The 19,268-nt window shown below is 34.0% G+C and overlaps 3 protein-coding genes across 5 annotated transcripts; all 3 read right to left on the bottom strand.

Moving 5' to 3' along the window:
- Positions 1–1,769: 1,769 nt before the first annotated feature.
- Positions 1,770–5,450, bottom strand: LOC114399086 (uncharacterized protein At5g41620-like). The gene is made up of 3 exons (XM_028361190.1): positions 4,890–5,450; positions 3,970–4,095; positions 1,770–3,361 (listed from the first exon to the last, which is right to left on the bottom strand). Exons 1-3 carry the CDS (start codon positions 5,262–5,264, stop codon positions 1,931–1,933), a joined length of 1,932 nt encoding a protein of 643 aa, XP_028216991.1. The 5' UTR covers positions 5,265–5,450; the 3' UTR covers positions 1,770–1,930.
- Positions 5,451–8,263: 2,813 nt separating this feature from the next.
- On the bottom strand, positions 8,264–11,362 carry LOC114398069 (probable tRNA N6-adenosine threonylcarbamoyltransferase). 3 transcript variants are annotated; one of them, XM_028360202.1, is made up of 5 exons: positions 11,237–11,362; positions 10,526–11,089; positions 9,998–10,153; positions 9,541–9,903; positions 8,264–8,656 (listed from the first exon to the last, which is right to left on the bottom strand). In XM_028360202.1, the coding sequence occupies exons 2-4, from the start codon at positions 11,078–11,080 to the stop codon at positions 9,556–9,558; spliced, it is 1,059 nt and encodes a 352-aa protein (XP_028216003.1). In that variant the 5' UTR covers positions 11,081–11,089; positions 11,237–11,362; the 3' UTR covers positions 8,264–8,656; positions 9,541–9,555. The 3 variants fall into 3 exon arrangements, with proteins under 3 accessions (XP_028216003.1, XP_028216001.1, XP_028216002.1); XM_028360200.1 differs by lacking the exon at positions 8,264–8,656 and having other exon boundaries at positions 9,344–9,903; XM_028360201.1 differs by lacking the exon at positions 8,264–8,656 and having other exon boundaries at positions 9,344–9,903; positions 11,229–11,339.
- A 2,511-nt stretch (positions 11,363–13,873) lies between these two features.
- LOC114400312 (F-box/kelch-repeat protein At3g61590-like) lies at positions 13,874–16,905 on the bottom strand. The gene is made up of 2 exons (XM_028362719.1): positions 16,663–16,905; positions 13,874–15,309 (listed from the first exon to the last, which is right to left on the bottom strand). Exon 2 carries the CDS (start codon positions 15,288–15,290, stop codon positions 14,073–14,075), a length of 1,218 nt encoding a protein of 405 aa, XP_028218520.1. The 5' UTR covers positions 15,291–15,309; positions 16,663–16,905; the 3' UTR covers positions 13,874–14,072.
- Between the last annotated feature and the right edge of the window lie 2,363 nt (positions 16,906–19,268).

The raw sequence follows: 19,268 nt of genomic DNA, 5'->3' as shown, positions 1-19,268 counted from the left end.
TTATGCTATACTCTCCCGCATAGTCCCACTCCAACCTCTTGATCAAATCCAACCCCCAACCCAGGAGTTAAAATGGTGGTGGGTGTTTCCAAAGAATTAAATTTAGACTTGCTACTCTTCATGTTGTCGGTTTCTCATTGACAAAGCTTATTTGCTAACAAGAGTGTAAGGCCGTAAGAGAGAGGCTTCTAGATCAATTTGAAAGCCTTCTAATGTTAGGAACCTCAACAAAACTGCTAATTTATTTATAACATGATTTCTTTATTGAGGTAATAATTTATTGACAACTTTAATTTGTTAAATCTATATAAAATGTCAAAATTTATACGTTCTGTCCAAACACAGACAGGTCATGTTTGAGTTGTAATAAGTGGAACATGAAACATAATCTATAGAATATTAACCAGATTGGAATATGGTGTGACAGAATTGTTTGGTTTAATTAGAGTAATATTCATCTACTTTTTAAAGTTCTATCATAAATCTAGAAAACAGGGGATTATTTTTTCAAAATAAGTTGAGAAGATTATCACCCTTGGGACATATTTTCGAAATCTGTGGTAATGAACTTGTGATGGGTTTTCTCACGTGTAGGGTACCGGCTAAACACTTCAAAGGAAAGAGTCCCATCTTATTGTTTTATTTTTCCTTTTATTTTCTGTTATACATTTTGGTCAACTTGTGTTTCACCAAACACAAGCTGCCGTGTAATCGAGTCAGAAAGGAATTTATAGTTTAATTTTTTTATTTCTGAACTTATTCATTTCACTTTAATATGCGTTATTTTTTTTAATAATCTTTGACCAAAAAATTTTAGAGAGAAAATTGAGTAACTTTCAAATCGAGGAGATAAATAATTTTTGAACTCAAATGACTCACTGTTCTTGAAATATATATTGTTTGTTTTCTTTGAATCCCAATTTTTAAGGTTTAACGAGAAATTATCTCTCACATTGCACTTACGTTGGATGTGATCCAAGGGCAAATCAAATTATCAAACTATAGTTTTTTTTTATTTATTATTGTTTTACGTATTCTTCAACTTGTGATGAACTAATTTATTACTTACCATTGACTCGTGATATAGATAACAGGAAAATGCTTTTATTAATAAAGTATAAACACATAATAATATTTGTTTTTTGTAAAAGGAAGATACATATTGTTATACACAGAAAAAGTAATGTAAAAAATGAATTCGTGTAGCATTTTGTCTTTAGATAGAGACTGGAATAAACGTTTGCTGAGTGGTCTAATATATTTATAGGAGACATTGATGGTGATCACTGGTCGAGTCAACTATATTAAGAGACCTAATTGTTTGATAAATTCAAATGACATTCCTTAGTTGATTATTTACATGACTTGCATGATGTAGTGCGGGCACCGGCTTAGCTTCCCTTTTATTTATTTATCTATAATTGAAAATCTAACTAAAAAAAGCAAATGGTTGAATTGTGAATGGCTTAAAACCCTCATGGAAAGTTAGGAAATCTTATTTCCTAGGAATGAATAAAATTTATTTGTTTGACCATTAAAAATATTTAAATAAGTTTCTTAAAAATGAAAGAGTTACATATATTTTTATTGAATATTTTAATTATTTATCATATTATATAATTTAATAAAGAATAATATGATAATTTTATAGGAAAGTAAGATTTTCACTTCCTCTCACAAGAAAATTTTTGTGAAAAAACTGATTAAAAAGATATTTCTGAAAAATGTTTTTTTGCACCAATATATTTAAAAAAAATACATATCAAACATGAGAAACTAAAGGAAAAATTGTATTACTTGTTTACAAATACTTTGTCCCTTGGCAGGTAAATAGTTAATGTTCTTCATCCATGTAACTATAAAATTAGGATACGACAGAGGTTTACAAAAATAGGTTAATTCTAGACTTAAGAGTGTGATATGCAGTAGATTATTGACAGAAGATCAAAGTGTTTATACCGTTACAGCTACCACTCACATTCCCATGATTCTCATCAGAAACTTCTCTTTTGCTAATGCTAGCTCTGGAGCGAGATTTCTGCCTCTCCAACCTTGCTTCAAGCAGTTTTGCCATCAATGTGTTGTTGTCCTTTGTAGGCAATTTGGAACAAGACTCAGACTTGTCAAAATCTGGGATAATCAGTGTAGATTTCCACTGTTTTACTGGACTACCATTACCAGTAACTGCAGAATGGACAAATGAATCTTCCCTGAAAATACTCTCAGGATAAACCTTATTATCATTGCCTTCCGAAGACAAGGAACTGTTTCTAACTACGTGACTTGAATTCATTTTCTTTGTCCATAATAATGTATTACTTTCTGGTTGACCTTGTGTTGCCTCACCCACAGTTGATGCCCCAGGGGTATTGAATAGAGCTGTGCTTTCACTTGATTTCCTCTCAACAAACCAACTCTCATTTTCATCACATGACAACATGCTCTTCATCACATGTGCTTGCAACTCGCTACAATCCTCGGTGATTTCCTTGGACTGAACAACTTGTTTCCTCGCTGAATTGTTCATTCCCTTCTTTTCTTTATGGACCTCCTCAATTTTGTTGTTGTTGTCCAATGAATGTAGGCAAGGGTAAATTTGCATGGGCTCCTTCGTGGAGGAGTTAAAAGATCTTTTTGCATGAAGAAATGTTTCAATATCAACACCTAACTTGTCAACAATTGATGAATCTATCTCTGGGAGATCATGGCCAGCTTGAGCTAACTTCATTTGCTTGCGCCCGTCAAGCCAAGCTTCTGAAAGATGTATTAGCCTATCAAGGCTGTCCCCTTTAACTTGACCCTTCTCAGCATTATTGGGCATAAGAGAGCGTACCTCGTATTCATAATCTCTTATTCCTTTGGCAAAATCATCACACAAGTTCTCTAAAAGGATCCGTGTTTTTCTCTCTTTCTCAAGATCTCTCAGAGAACCACTGAATGAAGACTTCACTTCAGAAAGCTCCCTAGCCAGCCTCCGGTGCAGGCTTTCTGAATGCTTTCTTAACCTCCTTTCATCTTCTATCTCTTGCATGACAGATTGAATTGCAGCTTTAATTTTGTCATGTTCTTTGTTCTTCCTAACAAGCTTCTCCTCAGCTATTTGTTCCATTAAGTTCTCCATATCACGCTTATTCAATTGCTTTTCTTGTTGTAACTCTTTAACCTGTGCCCAAGAAAGTTCTAGTTCCATTTTCAGGGCTTTCACTACTGATATATTTGATGCATGCTGTTCTTCAAGACTCCAAATACGGTTGAGTACCTTGAGTAACTCTCTGGATGTTTTAGGGTTGCGACTTGACTCTGTAATCCAACCCTTGAATTCTAGGGAACTTATAGGATTTACATGATTATACGGTGCCACCTGTTTTAGCAAATAGCATATGAATCCCATTATACCAGATCTGAAGGGTAAAATGACAGCAAAAGTATTTAATGAAAATAAAAACATTGAATATACAAAGTTTATTTAATAGTACCTACTTTGTAAAACAATAAAAAAAAAATATATTAAATGTTATTTAACTAGTATTCTCAAAGACACTCCTTGGCAAGATCTTATGAATTAAAGAGTAAACACATGTTGAAACATTGCTCACTTGTAACAATACAAGTCCTAGAAAAATAGCCTAAAACGCTATACAGAAAATAGAACAATGGGTATCAAGAAAACATTTCAATCTTACAAAATTCCCCTCAATGAGTCCTGAATATAATTGTGGTTCTTTGACTGCAAGAAGAACGTGTTTCCCTCTAGTGCAAGAAGTTACATTTGATGGTAATAAGAACAAAGTTACAAACAAGTCTACAACCGGGGTAGTCCACTAATCATAGAATTATTAAATTAACTTGTATACTCGTTGTCTCATTCAACATTTATATTTACATAGTATTGTTAATTTCTTAATATGTTAAAAATGATAGAACTGCTCAAGATTCTAATGGAATACACACGCACGCACACACACTTACTTGCATTGAGCTTTTGTAGCAAGGAGGGGATACAGGCTGTTTAGTGCGACCATTTCTTTTAGCAGATCTATGGTGCTGGACAAGTGATGTTTGAACATGTCTTCTCAGTCCCGTTGCAGATACTGGCTGCATCGAGGAACAAAGTAAGGGTCAGCAATCTAAACATATAAAAATGCCATGAAAGTCCCAAAGACAGAGCACATATGTTCTTCTCCATTAAACAATAGTATTCAAAATGCTTCAGCTAACTTCTGACATGAGCAAATAATTTGGGTGTTTGAAAATCTCTCTATCACTAATTCTGTTACACTGATGCTAGCCATCCTAGTGATCTAAAAGTAATTCACTTAAAGAGCAAAAGGTACCTCCAAAAATAATGGCATTATATGCAGACTAGTATTAACAACTCATGAGAAACAAAGTGTGGAACGAGCTAAATCAATGCTAACAGTAGGTGAAGTTAAAATGTGAAGATGTATTTTTCCCACAAATCTACATCACCCGTTTATTTGACATATATAAACCAAAGCCTATTCACTAACTTTCAAAGCAGAAACTGGAGTTTCCAATTTTAGGCATAAGATAAAAATGGGAAGAAATATAGCATAGGAATATTTCATCAAAATGATAAAGGTAACATAAAAGATGAGACAATCTATCATATCAGACTCCAATGGGGAGAGCATTTCTGGATACGCTCATTAACTCAAAGACCAACAAAAAAAAAAAAGGAGACAGCAAGAGGTGGTGAAAGAAAAAGCAACAAAAACATAAGAAAAACAGATAGACTTGTTTCAAACTAGTACAAAAACAAATCATATATGAAAAACAAAACTGAAAAACTGTTTCAAGTAAGCAAGCCATTAGAGCTCAATGATGCAAAACAAGGAAAGATACGAGGAATACACATTAGACATCACCTGGTGAGTATGAGGAGGTTCAGACAACTGTTTAAGATTTGGAAGCTTAAGAAGTGTGTCCCTATTGTGGCGGCGGAGGGTGAGTGGCGGCTTGTTCATTTTGGGAAGTGGGGCTAGTTGGTGGGGCTGAATTTGCCAGAGTTTGGCACAGAGTTTTCTGGCAGAGAGAGTTGTTGAGGTGGGAAAGTCGAGGAACTCTTGAACCTGGTTTTTGTTTTTGTTATTACCATTCTCATTCTGCTGAGATGGAAACTCATGTCTCCATGTGGGTGGGGGAGTAGAAGGGCCTCCTCTTTTTCCCACAACAACCCCTCCTTTCAACTTTTCCACCATTAACCCTCCTTCTCTCTTCTCACCTTTTTCTCTTCTTTCCATCTTCCTACTCCTTCTTCTCTCAACTCTCTCCCTCCCTCCAACTTCAAATTTTAAACTTGTTCATTTTTTATTGAAGTGCTGCTTTCTTCTTGTTTTTCTTTCTTTCAAACTTGACAGTGCTGTGTCACCACTCAAACTCACCAAGCAAGCTCCAACAAGTAAACTCTGAGTGTAAGTTACAAAGTCAGCTTTCTCTTCGCTCCCAGACATTCAGCCACGTCAACACATGATTGTAGAGTTGGGTCCACTTTCATTGGGCTCTTATCCCAACACCTTAATTTTGTCGTCCTTCTGTCTTGTCTCCTCACTAAATTATTGTTTCTCACCTTTTTTTTCCCTCATGTTCTTCCCTTTATTCACATTTCAATCTCCATCAACATTCCTCGAATCTTTATTATTTAAATCAACATATAAAAAAAAGAAAAAGAAGTGAACAATGTAAATAAAACTACATTTAACGTAAGAATAAAGAGTGTGTATTAGATTTGGGCTTATAATTCTGTCAATTTAATTTTGTGTCTACCATATTTGATTTAACTTGGAAGTATTTAAATTCTAAATTAATTTAAAGAAAATCGGTGATGCCATGTTATTTTAAAACTGAATTTTGTATTTTATTTTTATTCTTTACAATATTTACTTCTTTTAAATTGGAGATGTCAAATACTATAAATTAACAATAATAAGGAACACGACTCTCGTTATGAAAGTGTTAGGGTATCATCATCATAGCTTTGAAAGACAAACAAAACAAGCCATGAGGCCAGCAAAGGGCGGAAAGAAAAAAGGTCAAAAAGCCTAAAGTTAAGAGATGAAAAAATTTGGACCAAAAAAAAACAAGGTGAAAAATTGTAATTGTCATTTTGCTTTCTTTCATGCTAAGCTAAGCTACGCTAACCTAAGCTACGCCCATAGATGTAAAACTATAAGATCACACAGACACAGGCCTTGAATTTGGTCAAGACTAAATTAGGCATCCAATTATGAATAAAAATCTAATGAAAGGGAAATTGAAAGGAAATTATTGTCTTCGTTCGTTCTTAATCATAAAGATTATTTTTAGAATTTTTTTTTTGTTTTTATAAGATTATTTTTAAATTTTTAGATATATTAATTATTTTTTTCTTTATACTCTTAATTATTTTTTCTTTAAATATTTATGAGAAATAATTAAATGGATAGAAAAATTAAAAAAAGATAATTTTAAAATAATAAAAAAAATAATTGATAAATTTAATGTGATTAATTAAACTAAATATTTTTGTTGAGTGATGTGAATTAAATGAAAAATTATTATAATTAAGAAGGGAAAGAGAAAATCCTTTAAGCATGCTGCTTATGGGATGGCGTAAATTGCAGTGAGCAGTGACGATAATAAATCTTTGGACGCATGTTGTCCTAATCAAACCATGGATTTCGGGCTCCATCCACACTCCACAGATGAGTCTAGGACTTATTGTGCATTATGTACGTCAAGTAGTAAGCTTGTGGTCCATCTTTCCTCCCTTCTCACGCCATGTCTTGGAGTTAATTCCTTGATTATTATTTTTCAGGGGAGACAAGGGATTGGCTACAAATTTCTGTTATTTGTACCTATTCGATACTACAAGCTAATTTAAAAGCAAAAGCATGTTCAACATAGTAGAAAACTTTTTGGGAAAATGGAGCTGAGACTTCCTTTCACATATTTCAATATTGGGGGTTAGCCATGCATGATTAAAGGTTTTATGACAGGTTTCGTAGCTTTCTTAATGCATGCACATTGCCCTTTGGGGTAGACCTTGGTACGACCTTCGCTTTTGATTTTTGTCTCACTGTCAATAAAAAAAATAAATGACAGTGAGAGTGAGCCTGATTAAAATGACAATGAGAGCAAGCCTTGTGAAGCACTAAAGTTGCACCTTGGGATAGATTTGTTATTATAAGTTCAAATTCAAAAACAATCTCTTTGTATATGTAAGAATAATGCTGCATACAATGACCATCTCTTTGTATATGTAAGAATAATTAGTTGTCAATAAAAATGACCATATATCATGACAATTGGTTATTGGACAGCAGATAGATGCTACTAATGCAACTAATTGCATTTGGTACATAACACCGAACTTACTACTTCTAGGTAAATTTCATTAGAGCATCACATTTCCTTATTGGACCAGTATTTTTACGTCTCTTTTCCCTTAAATTGGTTGTGATCCAAAAACCTCATTGTTAAACTAACCTTAACAATATGTCTATTCATATCCGGCATTGGTGTTCAATAGTGTAAAACATTTGGTTTTCACTTCTCATATCCTCCTTCTTCCCCGCTTCCTCCAAACTGTCAAACTTTTTGAGCGAGCCAGGAAAGTTATCATGTCACTAGTTTGATGGCCAATAATTGTATTATACCGTTTCTCTCTATTTAGCAAATCAAATGAAAGTATGGTAACACATTACAAAATCAAGCCAACAAGATAGAGCATAAGCAAGAGCACGTCTTATGGTAAAATAAAAGGTGAACCGTGAATCTGGCTCTACATCATGTACCTTCTGGTTTTACAAATAATAGTTAGAATCAACTTGAAGAATCTACATGTACTGTTTATTTTCCTGAAATCTATTAGTTATAATGAATAATAGTTTGGAATCAAAAGTAAAAAATTAGAAAAGAAAAAAACTTTTATTCAAATCAACCAAGCCTTCAGTTTGTATGTCGGCCAAAAATACTCTTCAGAATGCTACTTTATAAATAATTATGTCTTTGGGCTTGTATTTTTCTTAATAACGAGACTTTAAAAATTCGAGGATAGGGCTGATAGTATGAAAAAATCATGCCTATTTTTTTGTCCATCATGCCAAATAAACTCGTCGTAATAGATGAAATTCTCCAAAGACCAACCTCATTACTTGACATGCTGAAAAAGGTATCGAAAATTAGGTTATGTTTCATAATTTTTCAGCGTTATCACCGATAGAGTAATTTAGAGGCAAACTTGAGCTGCAGGCCAATACATAAAAAAAAGTCTAAAGATTGACTACTTTAGTAAACACAGATATTAAATGGTTAAGTTTTAGACAAGTCTACATGTCCTAGGACTACAAGAGACAAAAGAGCTACTGCAAATCACTCACACCAGGACGCACTGCAAAAGCTTCCCATTGACATTGGTACAAAGCCAATGTCATTGATACACAACATCTTGGCGTGGATGCCATTATTGCAGCACCACTGAATAATACAACAAAATATCAAACATATTGACGTGTTTCTCTTCATACGTAAATTTATCATGTGACTGAATAAATCTCAAGGTCCTTGGGTACCACCTCCAGCTTGAAGGAGGATGATTTGAATATCAAGTAATCACATGTTCTTTTTGTACTTAGTCACAAATGAGCACTCAGACCTGTAAGGTCAGAATGAAAAAGAAATTCCTTAGGGAATGAAACACGCAATATTCAATTATGTTGTTACTTTTTCATAGATTAAGTTAGTAACAGAATAGGTATTCTATTAAAAAAAAACTCTGGAAAAGGATAGACTACATTTTTGTCTCACCATTTTAAACCACACCCTAAAAGGACCTAGGGAAAGTCCCACCAAGGAGGGTGGAAGGGGGAAAAGGACTGGGTATGGGATGTCCACTAGAGGGGGTGCTGAACCACCCCAATAAGAACTTTTGAAAACAAATTTCATCCAAATGAGCTAAGATTCTCTTTGTGTCTGGTTTCACCAAAATTCAATTTGGGTCCCCTAGTCGTGAATTGTGATTCCCAATCCTGTCGTTTCTAAAATGATGTAGTCAAGTCCTTTTGACATACATGCTGAAACTGGAGAAAAGAAGGCAGGCTCGTTGATCTTAATTTATTAATAAATGAATTTAACACAACAATGTATTAAAATTTCCCGCCTAAGTTAGGCAATGGAAAAGAAATTTTTGCCAAAACTAAGCACAAATTTAGTCCATGTCTGATTCTACATCAAGTCATCCAAAATCGTGTAAAAATATCAGCTAATGTAATTTTAGATAAATGTTCATATGTTTAGTCTAATGTTGAAGAATTGATTATAAATTGAAACAACTTTAGGCAGCTTTTGTGTTGGATCAAAAATTTCATACTGAATTTTTACTACCAACTTATAAAACACAAACTTCCAAACATAAATTCTTCACATCAAAAACAATTCTAACAAAAAAAATAATTTTGCAGGAACTCACCCAAAAACACGCTAAATATTCTACACTAAAGGCTTAATTGAGTGCCCAACAGCCCAAGAATAGGACTGCACCTCAAGAATGACAAATCAAGTGCTCTTCTCTGCAAGCCCATTCAATTTTGCCAGATTTGCTTCTCTCCATATTGCTTTCACTTCATCTGTCCGGAACCGCTGGGTGAATGTAGAATCCTCTAGTGGAGTTGATGCGCCATGAGCAAATTCAAGGAGACCAGTATAAGCTATCATTGCTCCATTGTCAATGCAATATCTATCATCAGTAGCAAACAATCTTCCACCACGTTCAGAGCACATGGTCCTCATCATCTCTTGCAACCGCTCATTGCAACCTACACCACCAACTATAAGAACATCTTTTGTGTCGCAATGAGCCATAGCCCGCTCCGTTATCTCCACAAGCATGGCAAACAATGTCTCCTGCAGCATACTAAAACACATCAACTTGCAAATTCATCATTCATTAATTAATAATATAATGGGAAGGCAAGGGATCGCCACAGATTAAATTCACCTGCAGAGAGTAGCACAAGTCTGCAGGCGTGCACTCATTATTCTTTAGCTTTTCAGCAGCAGTTGCTTCAATATAGCTCAATATCCCACTAAAAGATACATCCATCCCTTTGACAACATAAGGCAGGTCGATAAACTTCTCTCCCTTTTTCGCAAGCTGAAGGATAAGATAATTAGTTGAGAAAGATTTTCACATTAAAGGTATAACAAAAATATCCCATATATCATATGATGCACAAGGCATAAAATAAACTATGTAAAACACAGTTTGACCATGTTTGGGAAAATTTCTCCACAATTACTTGTAGAAGAAGAAAATAAGAAAATAAAATGAATTGAGTTTCTCCTATTAACTAATATAAACTTATACACTTAACTTTTGTAGAGGCTCTCTTGTTTAATTTCTCCAAAAATTGAGGTGCATGAGTTGATTTTAACTTCTGGGAGAAACTCAATTCATACCGTCTTCTTAGTTTCCACTCCTATAAAAACTTAGGAAGAAGTTCATTCAAACGTAGTAAAGCAGGACCTGCTCAATGTTATATCCGGGGCTAGGATCATTGGAAAGTGTCAAGACCCTTGCAAAGCGATCCAAGCAATTCCCCACAGCAATGTCGATGGTCTCTCCAAAGATTCGATAACGCCCCTCGCTGTAAGCAATGACTTGAGTGTTGCCACCACTGACATACAAGACAACGGGGTCATCAGCGCCGGTAACAATCCTTCCCATCTCAATGTGTGCAACACAGTGATTGACAGCAACAATTGGCTTCTTCCAAAGAAGCGAAAGCACACGAACAACAATAGCAGAGACTTGCAGAGGAGCTCCCATGCCAGGACCCTTGGTGTAGCAGAGGCAGTCAATGTCATGTGGAGTGATTTGTGCAGTTTCCAAAGCGGATTTGATAAGGGGAAGAACGTGTTGGAGGTGGTGCTGTGCTGTCTCTCTGGGAAGAAAGCCTTGGCCAGGAGGAGTGATGTATGTGTGCCGTGGGTTTGAAAGAATTGTGCCATCTAAGGTCACTACCCCAACACCAATCTTGTTCGCTGAACCCTCAAACCCCAAGGCTATCATTCTCTTCATTTTCACTTTCTAGGGAAAAACAAAAATGATTGATTACTGGTTAGAGTGTACAATCACAAAACCCAGAAGAAAAAGAAAAATATTTTTTGACTTTTGAGCGTGGAGTGTAGGAAAAGCTGAAAATTTGAGATGGGAGGCGAAGAAACACCTGTTTACCTGAGACAGCCGGCGGTTTGTGAGGGATAACCGTTCCTTAGACTTTGGAATGGGATTGGGAGGGTTTATGTTATGTTTTTGTTTTTGTGTTTCCTTTTTTTCATTTGGCTAACGTTGGATACTTGGACATAATAAGATTCTCTATAGACTCCATTCGGCCCGACAGTTTTTTGGGCTCCCTGATGAAAGGAAATTGCTATTTTCACTTTCTCTGGTTACTCATACACTACCCTTTATAATTATTTTTCTTAAAATAGCCTGAAAATTGCACTCCCTTTTTTGTAATTCTTGTTGCCTTTTTCCACAAATGTTTTATAGTAGATGTTCTCCGCCAAGTCCGACCTGATGCATAGATACTAAATGAAAAATAGTTATTCAGCTTTGGGTTGGTAAAGCAAAACGTTGTTGTTGCTTCTAGAAAAGGTGAAATGGGAGCTGACAGTGAGAGTTACTCCAACTAGATCAAAGAAATGTGGAAGAAGTTCAAAAAATAGATTTGTTAGAATGAAGGAAATTGTCACCGCAAATGACAATAATATTGGAATTTGGAAATTAAATGTATGGAATTATTCACATCTTCCATAATCATTATTTCTTTTTGTTTGCTATTTAGTTTCTCTCGTAGGTGATCTGGTGACCTAGTTACAAGTTTTCCTCTCAACATTAATTGCTTAACTAATTAATTACTTGGTGCATGATATTTAGCTGCCATCCATTGCGACTTTATGCAAAAATTCGAATCCAAGCCCGTGGTGCAGGTATCAGCAGGTCAATGAAGCTTAGGGTTTTTAAGGAAGAGGGGCATTGGATTTGCCAAGTTGGGGTGGTAGCAGAGTGCAGATTAAGGGTATTTTGGAAAAACAAATCATAAAAGGGAGTGGATTAGTGTAAATAGCAGTTCCCCTAATGAAATTTGACAAATTCGGCTCTAGTGTTTTTTTAAGGATAAATTAAAGGTGTTGCTACACACACCATGAAATTGCTGGTGCACCCAGCATAACTTGTGCAATTCTCATTTTGTCTTCCCATAAAACTGATACAGATTGCATAATTCATATGAGACTTTGCTTCTGTACTACCACTATTGCCTTCACCTTCAGTATTTGCCATTGTATTATAAAATATCCATTTTGCATTTCATAATATAATAAGAACACTGAGAGTGCAGGAAGTTTTACCCTTAGTCCTGATACAGCGATACCCTCACTTGCTGCACCGATTACTAGATGGATAAGAATATCTAATGTTTTATAAATATTAAAAATATGTTTCACAATTTAATGGATAACAATAAATTACATTCATGTATTAAGTTAAATTATTTATTTTTCTGTAGCCATTTTAGTTAGGAAGAAAAATTAAATAAACTCGTGTACAACAAATGAATATAATTTATTTTGTTGTAGATGTTGTGAAAGACATAATTTTTTACATATTCATTTAAAATAAGTTGATATTGATATTTTTCGTAACTATTCGAATTTTGCAACTAAAATATTACATAATTGTATTCTTAAAATAATATCATATTATAAAATTAATGCTATGAACACAAACTGTAATTCTAAAATAATAATGAATAATATAAACAATATAAAATTAAGTGATGAAGAAAAATAATTGGTCAGTGACATTCTTAAAATTCGAACTGAGCCAGGAATGGGTGCAAACGTTGAATCCTATTCATGCTCAACTCTAGTTTAAAACGTCGAAAATATAAAAGGAAATTGTTAAAATAAGATGTGACACATTTGTTTTTGTTCTGTTCTGCTACAAACTGTGCATTGATGAGTGATGACACCCCATTATAATTATAGGTTACTTTCACACTCAGTCGGCAATTCTTCTTCCATCCCAATCCCAACTGAGAAGAGCCGTTTGAATATTCTTGCCTTGACTAAAACGATGTTCGTTCGTTTATTTAAAAAATAAAACCTTTATTTGTCACACTCACATCTCCACCAACGAAAACCCAACTTTACCAAAGCACTCGTGTCGTGGACCTCACTCGTCCGCCAACGCGATATAAGCAGTTTTTAATTTGCCAAAAAATGAAAATTAGTGATTGTACGGACGACACACTCAATCACAATATAGAATTTGATCTTAGCCTTGCATGCCCATTGGCCACCAATAAGTCATGTCAAAACTTGTGTTAAGGATAGCTATAAAAGTCAATTCGAAATCATTATTGAGCCTCAGAGTTTAGTTAACAAAGAATCCTTCCTTTTCTTTTATGTCCTCCACAATGATGGAGACTGCTAAACACTATACAATCATCTTGCCTAACGATGCAATCAGTTCCCAGAAATCATACAAATATTTTGACTCTCAGTTCTAGTTTTAAAAAGTACAGCTATGCCTATGAACACAACCTAAATATTGCACATTTCTAAAGGACAGCACTGGTAAGCAGAATAAAATAGTCTACTCAAACAAGGAAATTGAAGCCATTTGACCTCTTGAATAATGGGCAATACAAAGCAAACCACGGATTAAGATTTTTTCGGAAAGCAAAGAAAATGTTATGTTGGAGTCTGCATTATACATTTCATGGTAACTCAAATAAAAAAAAATTGGAGAAGGTTGTAATTATTATTATTAGAGCAAGTGCACGAATAGAGAAAATAAAAGAAAGGTAAAAAAAAAGCTGTGGTATTTTCAAATGCTATTAATAATATTCCAGTATCCATGAATAAGCAGTTTTATCAGCAAGAACATTTTGTATGAAACTGTGAAAACACTGAAATCATATTAAATTTTTACTTAAAAGAACAATGAAGGAAAATGAGTAGAAGCCTTGGACACAATTAGCAGCTCTTGATTGTAAGGAGAACTATGGAGCAATTTCAAGTCTAGCCTCAAAGCAAAAGCCAGTAAAAAGCTGCAGCGGGAATCTTTTTCCCACAGGGCATTTCTGCGACCATTTCCATTGCTTATGGTTCACATCAAATATGAGAAGCGCCGGACCTCCATAACTCTGAATATATATCAGATCATCTGCACCGCTGCTAGCAAACACATCATCAAACTCCCCAAAGCCTTGGAAGAATTTGTGGGGCATTCGAGCAATCTCTTCCCACTTCTTATCCTTTAGAAGCCAGATACCAATTCCTTTTATTATGTCAGGTCGATCTGGTTTACCAATTCCTCCCACCATTACAAGCTTCTCCTTCAGATTCATCAAACGGCCACATGTTAGAGAAAAAGGTACTGGAATGAAGTTCCTTGTTAAGCTACCTTGAGAAGAATGATTGGACATGTTATACGCAATTAGGGCATGACGATTTACAGGTTGGCCACCCCCGGTTGAATAAACTAAAAAGCACAGCATCCCATTGCATATCACACTCTCATTACCACCTCTCCACCCCATCAAAACTTCCGTTAAAGAGGTCACCCAGGTTGCATTTTCTGAATTGTATAGATGAATTGAGATATCCCACTGGACAAAGTTCTCAGGGACTTGTTTAGATTTTACAATTGCCACAGTATAACAGTGAGATTCCCTGTTCACTGAGATTGCTAATGCACTGTAATCAGAAACTTTCAAACCTGGAGGCTCCTCAAGCTTCCTGTAGGTTTTGGTAATTGGGTTGCAGATGCATATTTCACTTCTGCTGTCATTGTCCATGAAGCAGACCATGCCATATGATGAAGCAATGAACCAATTAGAAGTTCCAATGCATGGAAGTTCAATGCGATACCGATACCATTTCCGAAGGACGGGATCAAAAGCATAACCATCTGGTTCATCAGAGCTCGTAAACATAAAGTACCAAGGTTTCTGCGGTAGAACATGTGAAAGGTTCCATACAAACCTCTCTGAATTAACAATTTCATGCCACCTCTTAGACACACAGCCAGCTCTAAAAATGCTTGCAATGGGGAGATAGGCTAGGATTCGTTCCAACAAGTCATCTGGCAAAACATCCAAAGAAACAGCAGTTGCTTCTTTTTCACCTTCCTCACCAAGTTCTAAAAATGAATCAAACGCCCCAGTCTCCCTTTGTCTGTCATCATAGTGGCTGATCCAAGATGTTTCTCCCGCCATAGGAGTTGGAAGGAAAGACCTAGTAGGTATAGTAAAGCACAAAAGGAAAAAAAGAGCTGATTAATAAAGCTTCCTGACATCAAATAAGAAAAAAAGTCTAGGTATTATGTCACCTAAGAATATACTAGATCATGGAGATATGCTATTCTATTTTCAAATTCGACAAGGTGAAGCACTTTTGGACATAATGATGACATTTCAAACCAATAATACCACAGTAAGATAACATAAAGAAGCAAGGTAGTTAAAATTGGGATTTTAACTTAAATAAGAACGGTGGTAGAAATCGCAAATCATGAATAGTAGGATTTTACAAAAGGAATACAACAAGGAAGGGCAGAAAAAGATGGCAACAAGATTTCATTCCCTTTTAAGAAATCAATTACAACCTACGGAGAGGAGCAGTTGAAGGGATGCATGGCCATCAACTATCCTCCTTTTCTGTAATTTAGAAATCTAAATAGTAGAGGAAAGATGTACATCACTTAATAAATTAGAAAATCTGGTCTACATGCTACAAGGTGAGATCTTAAAAGTATTTGGTATTTTACAACAGAAAATGCTGACAAGTTATAAAGCATGATATCCAAATCCCAGACAAGGAAAATTCCTTTGAATTATTAAATATTTTGAAACAAATATTGTTAATAAATTGAACAACATAATAGTAGATAGTTGCAACCTGCAGAAAAGCTAATTAGACATTGTCAGGTATAGCAAAGCAAAATACTGTATGAAATAAGAGAATTTTGAAACAGAGACAAGTTTCAGAAAATCTGATTTCATATATGGTATTCGATTCAGCTCCCTCGAATAATTAAACAATCTCAAAATCTCAATGCTTTCTCAGAGATTTTTAAGGAGTCCTAGACGAATACCATGCGTGACACAAAGGGGGAAATTCTACCAAACAAACGAACAACAAAATTTCAACCAATGCAATGAATCCCTAAAAGAGTAAACCTCAGAAACAGAACAAGCATTTGTCAGAAAGAGAAAATGATGCAAAAGCAAACATTTTTTTTAACACCAACTCTTCCAAGAAAGCCCGTTGATCGAAAAACAACATCTTTTTCTACAGAAAAACAACATTGGATACAAAACAACTTTTCATAACCATCAAGCCCTAAGAAGGGGTTGGGATGAAAAGAAAAGGGAGGGGGAAATCAAATGGAGAAAGACCCATAAAGCACTCCAAGAACCCTGGTCGATCCTAAGCAAACCAATCAACGAAGCTGATATGAAATTGTTAAAGCACACACAGATCAACGAAGGCAGAGATGCATCAACAAAAGAAGACAGCAACAAGGTTTTTCATTTATGTTTAAAGAGCGAAAAAGAATGCATTTTGAGATGAAACCCATGACAATACCTTGTTGGGACCGGGTTTGTAGGTGAGAGAGAAGAATCTGGGCGCGGCGGAATTGGAGCGAATCAGTTAGAGAGAGAGAGAGGTGTAAGTTTTCCTTTCCTTCAAATGGGAGAACAGAGAAATGGGTTGCTCTAGATTTGGTTGATAAACAAGGTCAAGCAAACCAACAGCACATTGAACCCAACACACACACACACACACACACACACACACGAGAGAGAGAATGAAAAAGAAGCTAAGCGTTTTATTTATTTATAAATAAATATTTATTTATGTTTTTGGGTTCTTTTTGGTTTCTTTTTTGATAGGACAAAAACGACAGGGAGGTAATGAAGTGAGGAGGCGGTTTCTCTATAGTCTATAGTCTATACACTGTAGAAATAGGCATACGCCACAGACACGGAAGCGCGTGTTGGCGCGTGTCCTCTCTTCGACGGTTGTGAGCCTGTGGTGCTAGTTATATTTATTTAGATTTCGGCCATCGTCAATTAAATTAATAGCATACTGCATGTGTATAATGTGCTGCACTATTTAGGCTTCTAGTTTTTTTTTTTTTTACATAAATATTTTTTTTCTATTCATACTTTTAAATATTTAACTTTATTGTCAAATCCGGTAGGAGACATATTAATTTTTTTACATAATATCTTTTTTTCTATTCAAACTTTTAAATATTTAAACTTTATTGTCAAATCTGGTAAGAAAAATATATATTAAAAAATCTGAATTTTCTTTACTTGAATCATTGCAAAAACTGACTATTTATAAAATTTAGTTTGGAAAATTTTCCATCTAAGATAAGTATGAAAAACCCTTCAAAGATATTTTATGATTGAATGAGAACCATAATTATTCCTCGTCCTACGAAATTTACGAATAATAAAAATAGCATATATTGACAATATAACAAATTTAGACTATAATTTAATATATTATAGTTTCTTATAATTTAATAAATTAACACTATTTTTGTATAATTTTGAATATACTGTTTTTCTTTATGCCTTTATTTTTAAATTTTTATAATTTACTATTAAAATTAAAATATAATGACAATATACCAAATTTTTATATGGTTATTTAATCATGAATTATAATATATAGTAAAGTTGTTAATTTTTATAATAATTATTTTAAAAATTCATTCAAAAAAATTTTTATTTAATTAATAATATAAAAATCATTGCAGTTATCATCCATTATATATTTACGTACATTTATGATTTAATTTTATGTTATTAATATAAATTCTGGATATCAACAATTGAATAACTTTTTTTTAAGTCTATAATTGAATAACTTATACATCGTCTTTTTTGTATGCATTCATAATTTTTGTTTATTCCGTAGCATATTATCTTAGAATTCTTATTTTATATTAAATTAATATTTTCAATTATTTTACTCAGTGCTCTGTAAATTTTGAATTGTTTCTGGTTGTCTAACAAGTGATGACAAAATTATTGTTTCGGTTGAGTAAAATATTTTGTCGAGTTCCTAACTTCCTATTTACTATCTCATTTTGTCAAGCATTAATTAAAACTTCACTTTAGTTGGCAATCTTGTGAATGCTTAAACATATTGGAACACACAATTGAAGAACACAGTACGTACTACAAATTTAAACGTGAGCATTGAAGTATCACTAAAAATAAATGCATTAAATAGCAACCTTGTAAAGGAAAATATCCCGTATACTTTTATTTTTATGGTGAAATTTGTTTCTATCTTTGTGATATTTCAATTGTTTCAATCCTTGAGAATAAATAAATGAGTTATGGATATTTTTGGATAAGTAAGCAACATCTAGTTAAATGGCATGCAATTGAGTTGAAATCTAAATTCGGTATTTCGATTGGAGCTTAGATGTGTAAACAAATATCAACATTTGATTGGAACCAGTAGACATTAATGTGCAGGCATGTAAAATGTTAAAGAGTGGTTGTATAATGTGTTTCGTAGGGGTGGGTATATGGATAAAGATTTATCAATTAGTCCGTTAAGCTGGCAGATCGTGTAAATAACAGATTTTCTTATGTAACTATAGCGAATTTTGCATTTAACCAGTGAAACTCACAAATTATGCCATCTTAATCCGTGGGCTAATATGCGGACTTTGATATTCCTTTTAGGGTAATATTTATTTTTATCTTTCAATTTGGTACGCGCTAATAATTAGGTTCTAGAAAAATTTAAAATTTAAATTTTGTTTTTGAATTTACAAAAAATATAATAAATTAATCTTAATGGTAGTTTCCTCTTAACTCAAATAATTGTGTCTATGTAACATTTTTTATGATGACATGACAGCTAACAGATGTCACGTGTCATCTACATAATTATCATGTGTCATTTTATATGATTATCACATATAAAAGTTTACTTTGGATTTAGTCTCTTGACAACTTGTTATTATTTTAATTTTTGAACTTAATCATTTAGTAACATTTATGTTATATGAAATTATTAACATTAATATTATCATATCCTCTCACTTATATTCTTTATACATATGAAACCAACTTGTTAGTGTTTAGGTCTCAATAGAAAATGTTAAAACTATGACATTATTAAAAAATAAAAATGTTAAAAGCACTTTCTCACGT

Source organism: Glycine soja, chromosome 19 (assembly GCF_004193775.1).
Source record: "Glycine soja cultivar W05 chromosome 19, ASM419377v2, whole genome shotgun sequence".
Taxonomy (NCBI): Eukaryota; Viridiplantae; Streptophyta; class Magnoliopsida; order Fabales; family Fabaceae; genus Glycine; species Glycine soja.
Note: the sequence above shows the minus strand (reverse complement) of the source record. Positions and strands in the feature narration are given on the sequence as shown.

Coding starts and splice junctions, on each gene's coding strand:
- LOC114398069 (XM_028360202.1), bottom strand. CDS start 11,080: ATGAAGAGAATGATAGCCTTGGGGTTTGAGGGTTCAGCGAACAAGATT. Junction 10,154..10,525: donor CCGGATATAACATTGAGCAG/GTCCTGCTTTAC, acceptor CTTATCCTTCAG/CTTGCGAAAAAGGGAGAGAA. Junction 9,904..9,997: donor ACTTGTGCTACTCTCTGCAG/GTGAATTTAATC, acceptor AGTATGCTGCAG/GAGACATTGTTTGCCATGCT.
- LOC114400312 (XM_028362719.1), bottom strand. CDS start 15,290: ATGGCGGGAGAAACATCTTGGATCAGCCACTATGATGACAGACAAAGG.
- LOC114399086 (XM_028361190.1), bottom strand. CDS start 5,264: ATGGAAAGAAGAGAAAAAGGTGAGAAGAGAGAAGGAGGGTTAATGGTG. Junction 4,096..4,889: donor AACCTCCTCATACTCACCAG/GTGATGTCTAAT, acceptor TCCTCGATGCAG/CCAGTATCTGCAACGGGACT. Junction 3,362..3,969: donor GCTACAAAAGCTCAATGCAA/GTAAGTGTGTGT, acceptor TTGCTAAAACAG/GTGGCACCGTATAATCATGT.